The 8,801-nt window shown below is 38.5% G+C and overlaps 1 protein-coding gene across 9 annotated transcripts in view; it reads right to left on the bottom strand.

Annotated features, from left to right (window-relative positions):
* Positions 1-1,483: 1,483 nt before the first annotated feature.
* The window catches only part of Pdp1 (PAR-domain protein 1), a 498,834-nt gene continuing 491,516 nt past the window's right edge, over positions 1,484-8,801 (bottom strand). For all 9 annotated transcript variants that reach the window (XM_065220815.1, XM_065220813.1, XM_065220812.1 and 6 more), the window contains one exon: positions 1,484-6,276. In XM_065220815.1, the coding sequence (XP_065076887.1) occupies positions 6,190-6,276 (87 nt within the window). In that variant the 3' untranslated portion in view covers positions 1,484-6,189. The remainder of the gene's footprint in view (positions 6,277-8,801) is intronic.

The following is an 8,801-nucleotide window of genomic DNA, read 5'->3' as shown; positions in this document are numbered from 1 at the left end:
CGAAACGGCTTCATCAATACTGCAATCAACTAGAAGGTTCTCCCAGCAGACATTGCTAATCATTGATTTCCAAATAGCAAAGTCACATTGATTGAAGTCAAAGTCGAATGGATCTGCTACACGCACAATATCTCTTTCACTTTCAGTTCCAATCACCAGCACTAGCGGGTTATGATGTTGATCAATACGCTCCATAAGCACGAGACCATCGGTATCACTAGTGAAAACCAAATCCAGGATCCTTCCCTTCGCATTGGCATAGTGATTCATGTAATACAGACCATTGGCAATGAACGATTAAACCACAGTATACTCCTGTTCAGATGAAGCATTTGTGGGTAGCAAGCACCGTAATTCATCATATCACGATTACCGGCTTGTTACAACAGCCTTTGAACGCATGCCCAGTGCTGTTCGTTCATACAATGCATTGTCGCAATTGGGTGGGAGGTACACTGTACAGCTCAAAAGTGACTAGCTTGATTCGGACCATTGTTTGCTCCAAACACTCACTGTCTGTAATCGAGACAGCGGCACTATTCAAAACATTTCTGTCCCCGATCAAAACACCTCCACCACGTTGGAATAGGCTTGTTGGGGCGTTGCAATCACAGCGATAGTTCGTGTAGTTGTGCGATAATTCCGAATTTGCGATATCGGGACCGAGCCAGGTTTCGGTAAAAACTACTACATTGTAGTCACATTGCGATAGTGCTAGGAACACTTCGTTAGTTTTGGTGCGTAGCCCGCGTATATTCTTATAATAAAGTGTTTGGTTTTGCCTATTGTTAGAGCCGGGAGATATTGCTACTTTTTTTTCCTTTATTTAACGTCGGTCTCTGTTCCGCAATCTAGTGCCAATCACCGACGGACATCGATTGCCATCCATTGACGGCAATCGAATGTGCAGGAAGGCAGCTTCCACACCTGCGTGAGGATATCGCACCCATTCAACAACACACATGGGCCGGGACCAACGGCTGTACTTCCCTTCCGAAGGAAGACGTGACCAGAGATTTTTATGCCTCAGAAAAATCCCAACGACCTCAGCTGGGATTGAACCCAGACCCATCGGGGTATTAGAAAGCAGTCACGCTTACCACTACACCACCGGCGTCGGCTATGGAGATATTGCTGTGAGGATGTAGTTTCATTTAAGGAAAAAAGCGTAGTTCGTCTGAGAATTACATACTGTGATGAAGCTCCGAAGCGAAAAACATTGCTCATTGAACATGCTCACCAGTTAAAATTGAACTAAGCGCAAAGCCATTTCCCGTTTTCAGGAAATGACAGTTGCCTCAAGACACAAACGACCAAGAGCATCCATCAAACCAGTTTCTTTTCAAACAGAAAGTAACATAGTGAAAAAATCCAAACGGATACTAAATAAAGGCAACTCAACACAGGAAAGGACAGTTTCGAAAGAAGAACTTAAACCTACAGAAAAATATAAAAAAAAATAAAGAACACAACACAAACCGGCCAACTAAACTTATTGTTTTACGTTTTTATTTTCAAAAAAAAAAAATAATAGCAATAAAGTAATTGTTTGTGGCATTACTTCACAGAGAAAAAAAAATTATAATATTATAATAATAATGATAACAAGAAACAAATTTCCTCTATCTCATCGTGTTCATTGCTTTGTTTTGTTATGCTCAATAGACGTATTACTATTTTCCGCCATTATCATTCGGGGTTTAACAAAAATGTTCCAATTCTGCTGCTGTAATTCGGTGCGCATTCGCTGGGAAAATAAGAGAACCAATTTGACCGTTTTCTGTTCGTGTAAGTATGAAAAAAAAAATCGGAAGCGAAGAGAAACTTTAAGGCAGGAATTGTAGAATGAAATATGCAAAAGAAAAAGAAATAGAACTCTATCGATGCGGGAAAGAAGAAACAAACTAAATAAGAAAAAATCAGGCGTAAATATGATTCCTTTTATTTGTTTGCGGTTTTGCTCTGTTTTGTTGTCTTACTAAAAACGAAATTCAACACCTAACCGTTACTAATAGCCATTATTTAAGATAATGAAGGTAGAAGAAGAGAAAAACAGACGAATTGTTTTCCGGGAATAGGAAAAAAACAAGAAGAAGCTTCGCTTGATTCCATGAAAACAGTTTGATTGAAGCGTGAAACAATAGGAGTGTGGTTTAGATCGATTTGTGGTACCATATTGTATGTGTGTGTGTGTGTGTGTGTGTTTGAGTAAGTGTGGGTGTTCGGATAACTAGGTGCAAGTTTACTAAATTTCCTTCTTCGCGGTATTTCGATTTGCTCCTTCCAAACAAGAATAACAAATACAAACAAAAACTCAATGGTCGTCGGGAGATTTGACGTAATTTGAACGATGGAATCGCAATTCCATCGGTCCTAATTTTACATTTTCCTTTTCCGTTTCTTAGGATTGTGAACTCATATGATTGGATGGGTTTCGGCTTGACTTGGCTACTATACATACTACAGGGTAAATTTTACCGGTAACATCATTTCCTTTTACGAGTCTACGAAGTGAGTTTTGACGGGGAGGGGGGGTATCACTCAACCAACATTTTTTTTCTTCTGCCACATCTTCCACCCAGAAACAATAAGGAATAAAAATTAAAAATAAGGACGCGGGATTATCTCTCTCTCCTAACTCGTATCGCTTGTAATAATATACTTTTTACACAGGTTTTAAGTGGGTTCTCTACACTTGCTTCACAATCAAGTCGTTTGTTTTGATTAGGTTTCTTCCTCTTCTTTGTTCATTAATCACTAATAATATTGTTTTTGCCTTTTTTTTTTCTCTTATCTCAATATCAACTACGTGTTTTCTCTCATTGTTTTTTTTTTTTTATTATTCAATCTTGGTACTATCACTACGGTTTTTGAATCAGACTAATGTGTTTTGCTTGTTTGCTTAATAATCATTCAATTAGTTAACGATTTACTCGGTTTGCTTTGTTCAACTCGCTTCCTTCGCGGGCGCACGCTTGGCTAATCCTATTCTCGTTTTCCATTTCAATTTGCATCACTACAGGACTCAACAACATTTTCGCGAGCATTCTACTCTGTGTGGTGTTGTTATGGTTAATAATTTTAACGTTTGTGTTTGAAGGTTGTTTTTTTTTTTTAATGTAAATCGCTTGTTCAATTCAGGAGTTCGTGTGAGTTTGGGTGACTGAAATGGCCATGAACGAGTTAATTATTGAAGGCTGCGGCCGCTGCATGGCTCTAAGCAGGATAAAGCTGTTCCCCGGGCCGGGAGATGGCAGCGAGAACGAATTGAGAAACCTCTAGAGGATAGCTGCCGGAAGCGGATTTTTGTCCCACAAATTCCAGAACAAAAATCGACTAGCAAATCGATTTTGGGGGGAGAATAAATTAGTTAATCTACAGTGATAATGTTTTTAAACTTTTGCCCTCGCTAGCTTCACCGTTCCTTGTACACTTTGTATTACATTTCTTTAGGGGAGAGTCAAATTCCTTTCAAGCAAGTCTGTTTGTGTAAATATACTTTCGTTTCTCTGTTTGTTTCTTTCCCTCATATGCTTACGACTATTGGACTATTTACATATATAATTTCAATGAATTACATGTTTGCATGGTTAAAGTATGATTTTCACAGGATTTTCCCATTTTTCCGTCTTTTTCTCAAGCTCAAAATAAACTGACTTGGCAAGCAAGAACATTTCACAACTGATTCCCCTGATCGAGTTGAGTTCGAACAGCGGAACAGCAGCTTGGAGGATGATTTCAGGCCATAATTTTCGAGTTTAAAAAGCCTCGAAGGATAACAAAACATTTAAGTAAGTTGAATTAATTCACAGCACTACCTCAACTTGATCGTATCGGTTTGACAGCATTAACATATCTTGATCAACATTTCAAAGCGATCTTATCTGCTTTGATCGATTCTCTTCATCGACTTTCTCTTTTGATAACCACTACTATGCAAACAGAGTAACTCGCATAACATTTGAAAAGGGCCTATCCTCGTTGATCGATCCTCTTCATCGATGGCAACATAAACGAGTTTCTCGCTTCGTTTCTTCGACAGAAGATGATGTTAGCTTGCGGCTGAAATAACACACTGAATGGGAAATTAATTTGCAGGCAGGTGATTCGCGAAAGAGAAAATCGATGACGAGAATCGATCAACCCAGGCCCTTTTCTCGTGTTGCGCGAGAGTTCACGCTCTTTTTACCACATAGTTTGATAAAGGAGTTTCTTAACTGGCTCTCAAAACATCAAATACAACAGGCAGAGGCTTTGCAGCTGAGTTATTAACGAAGGAAAAAATCGATGAAGAGGGTCGATCAATGCAGATAGGACCTTTTGAAATGTGTATCTAGATTTGATGTAACATTTTCTGTTTGAACACAATTTCCAAAAAACAGATGAAAGAAAAATCGCTCTAAACAAACGCATGGCAAAGCTCGCACGGTTAATAAGAATCAATCAAAACTAAGTCGAATTTGACTCAAAATTGCAAAAAGTGCAGTACTTAGTGAATGAGTCAAATTTTTCTCGATTTTCCAGGAATACATTCTTGAATATGATGAAAATCAAGAGATATTTCACTCGGTTACTTTTCCCGGCAAAGTGAGGAAAATTTTCCGCGTCGCTTTTTACAATTTTGAGTTGAGCTCGACTCCCGCTACTGAGTTACTCTCATCGGCCGTACAAATTGTCTCGACGACCGCACTGCCACCTGCCAGCCAGCACCTGAAGCCTGATTCAAAACAAACGTCAGAAAAATAAGAAACATTAAACAGTACGTAATTTGATCGATTGCAAACTTCCCGGGATGTCTGTTTTGTTTTTTTTTTTTTTCATTTTGCATTGCTATCTTATTTCTGCCATTAACTGCTACTTATATTCCGTAGACCTATTTAGTCTAATTAAAAAGGAAAAACAAACAAAACACTTTTATTTCCCTCGAGAAAAAAGGGAAAACTGTACAACTATTACTAATTTCAAGGGAATCCTTAGCCCGCGCTAGTTTTCGCACTTTCACACTCGCTCACACTTAAAAATTATAAAAAAAAACTACTCGTCACCCATTTGTTTTTTTTTTCGCAGGTGTGCATGTATGTGTGTGTGTGTATGTCTGAGTAAAATTAAATAGCTCTATACCACTCCGGAGAAACGAAACAAAAGAGAATTCTGATCTGATTATCGAAAACAAACCGAACACATTTGACTAATCGAGAGAAAACAAAAATAGTACGAGCGAGTTGCCAAACCAGGGAACCTCCTGTTTACATTTTTTTTTCTAATCGGTTAACGTTAATGCTTTCTATAAATATTCAACAAAAAATCCAACACGCGGGAACTCTGCAGGCTTTGCGATGTTTGCCCTGTCGTAAGGAGAGGGGGGGTTTGTTCGTTACTGTTTTTTTTGTATGTGCCTGTCTGTGGGTGTGTGTGTGTGTGTTCCAGTGTGATGTATGTAAACAAATTTCAAGCTGTCATATCTCAGTATTTTTGTTGATTTCGCTTCAGCTGCTCTAGTGCTACTGCTATTGTTCTGCCTTCTCATCGAAGCCGCACGGTACCTACGACCGTCATCGTCCTGCGCGGGTTTGAGTCCTTCAACAACTCTACTTAAAAAAGGGGTAAAGCCAGCACTTCTTCACTGCTTGTTTGTTCTGTACATTTGCTTAGCTCGCTTCTGTCCTTCTCCTTTCTTTCATTTTTGGTAACGATGCTGCTCTCGCTGATGCTTGCTGTTGTTCGGATTTATGCCGCTTATTTGTTTGCCTTATTGGTAGAATTTCACTAAAACTTCACTCTCAAATTCTCTCGTTCTCGCTTTGTCTCATTCTCGCATTCCACGTCACGTCGTCTTCGTCTTCGTCGTAGTCGTCGTCTTTGAAGCGCTGCCGCCCAATCTAGTGTAGCTGCTTGGAGTTGCCTTGTAAATCGTTGCTGTTGTCTATTGTTCACTGCTGCTGCTGCTGCTATCGTTACTACTACTGCTACTACTGCTACTGGTGGTGGTGGTGGTGGTGGTTGTGATGACTTTAGTGATGGTAAACTTAGGTTTCTTGATGCTTTTCAGCTGTTTTATATTTGTTGCTACTTTTGTTGACGGTTTTGCCTTTTTTCCATTTTTTTTTTGTTTGGGTTGGATGTTGTTGGTGGTGGTGGTTGTAATGGTGGACGTGGTACGATTAAACTAGGGATGACGTTGAGTTAAGATTATACCTCTTGGTACTTTGATAAACGGGCACGAAGTTCCATGTTTTCCTGTTTCAGCTGTTCCACTTCTCGGTGCAGGTTCATGTTCTAAAATAGAAAAGAAGGTTGTTAGTGGATTTCGGTGAAAATTTTCCTTTGTTAACAATATAAGGTTAAAATAGAGCGTGCTTGTTGATTACTTGGGTAGCCATACTCCATTTACTTCATGGCTACTACGTCTTAACTGGAATTCACCTTAGTGTTCGTTGTACACTTCTACAGCCTCCCAAGCAACATTACAAGTTTTATCGAGGTTTTAAAGTATTCTGCAAGTTTAAATCATGGTCTACTGAACCTTCAGAAAACCAAAATTGATACTTGTGCTGTACTATATTCACATTCGTGTAATGCGTAGCTAGCACAAATCGGCTCTTTGCCCAGGGAAGTTTAGCAGTTTTCCAATCTGATAAGTTCTTTGATCGTCCAATTGTTTGCTAACCTGGTTAAAATGTCATACCTAATTATCTTAAAGATAAATCGTCCAGCTTAAACCTTTGTATGGGTGGGTGGGTTATATCATCATCATTATCATCGCACCGGGAATCGAACCCATTGCCTCCAGAATAGTATCATAGAGGCAACTCTAAGACCAGAAGGTCCCGAAGAAACGTGCTCAACTTTTTGGCTCAGGTCTGGTACTAGCTTCAGTCCCAAGCTAATCGGTGCACCCCTCGAAACATAGGAAAATCCACGAATCCCTCATTTTATCTGTCAAACTTTCATAGCGAATCAAAACAAGCACAGCGTAAATCTAGAATTTCGACTAGAATGGGGTACGCTTATAGATGAAATTGGGACCAGAAGCTAGTCAAGTAGTGAGCCAATTTAAAATCGTTAGTTTCCACCGGTTTATGGTGTGCGAACCATCACTTGACCTTAACAAAAATGGTCGAAAATTGTTTATGATCCCTGCTAAACTTTAACTGAAATGGCTACGGAACTTTACATGAACGTTTGTGTGATAAAACTTTAACCTTATGTGTAATGTTTTTTGGAAGTGAACCGGGTTGTTAAGAACCAAATTCTTGTTTTCTCCATACATTTTTGGGAAAGGAATCATATTTGAACTATTTTATTTATGATTTGAGGACTTTAATGTTATTAATTATGGTAGTCGGTAAGGTTCATAGATGTTTTTGTAACATCCATCAACTTTATGTGGAATATATCGCGAATTGGTTGCCTGTGAATTACTGATTACCAATTACCACGTTAAGTTGACCGATATTACAAAACCATTAATGGACCTTACTGGCTACCATAATCATTGCCATTAAAGTTCTCAAACCATAAGTAAAAAGGTTCTAATGTAGTCCTAGCTCCGAAAATGTATGGAGAAAACAACTATTTTGAATGGTAATGATTCTTAACAACCCATTATTTGTAAGGCTCACTTGCAAAGAACCATAATACATAAGGTTAAAACCTTATCACCCAAACGTACATGGAAAGTTCTATAATGATTTCAGTTGAAGTTGAGCAGGGATTATAAACAGTTTTTAAGGTCAAGTTATGGTTCGCGTTTATGTGGGATGCCTGCTCTGACTTAAACGCTGTCCAGACTGGAGAGTTATAACATGTTATAACGGTTGTCAAATAATTGCAACACAGAAACCACCATCAAGATAGTGCTATAACATGTTATAACTCTGTAGTCTGAACGTACTACTAGCTAACCCTTATTTCTAAGCTCGTAAAAATAACATGGCTATTGAATCTGACTCATATTTGAGTCCCTTTCACTCGAATTCGCAAAAGCGTAGGTCACTCATGGAATTACTAAAATTTTACTCAAATTTAAGCAAATGTCACTCACATTTGTGTGTCGTTTATTCATATATGAGTGACATTTACTCATATTTCAGTAAAAATTGACTATTTCTAGGAGAGACCTGGGTTTCTGTGAAATTGAGTCGTTACTCAAATATTAGTCAGATCAAAATTTGTGATGGTCGAAAAATCTCTAACGAAACAATCCACGAAAAATCTGTTTTTAATCTTTTGCATCTAAAGCCATCTACTCGCATCGCTTTCCACCTTTTTGCAAGAAATCTTTAAAACCTTCATCAATCCTCTTTCTATCTACTAAGCGTTCGCGCATCTCACAACAGCAAAGTAAAATAATTCATGCATCTTACATAGAGTCGTCCCCCTTGAGTTAGATTCATTTCCAGTGTATCCATTATTTCAAAGTTCATTCACGCACTTTTCTTCGGAGCTGCCTGAGGAATCATTTCACCGAAGGATATTATGCCATGAAAAATCTATCTTGTCAAACAGAGATTTGCATGATAAAATCGTTTCAAAATCAGTATTCAAAAGTTTCATGAAATTGATTTTTCATTCTTTTAAAAGCTGCACTACTTTCTTATATAATTTACAATACTTCAGAGTTCGTTTGAACTGCCACTCTAAAATCAACTAAGAATGGTCTTAGAAGAGGGTAGGTTGAAAGTTCCGCTAGAGTACGGCAGTGCGAAAATTGAATAGAAGTTGAAATTGAGCGAAGGGCAATTAATGCAACAGTACTAATCAAACGCACACTCCTTTACTTAGCTCATACACTGATTGAT

This window comes from Ochlerotatus camptorhynchus, unplaced genomic scaffold (assembly GCF_037179485.1).
Source record: "Ochlerotatus camptorhynchus isolate MF236.1 unplaced genomic scaffold, CSIRO-AGI_Acam_v1.1 ptg000132l, whole genome shotgun sequence".
In the NCBI taxonomy this organism is placed as follows: domain Eukaryota; kingdom Metazoa; phylum Arthropoda; class Insecta; order Diptera; family Culicidae; genus Ochlerotatus; species Ochlerotatus camptorhynchus.
The sequence above is the reverse complement of the archived record's forward strand: the minus strand, read 5'-3'. Positions and strand labels throughout refer to the sequence as shown.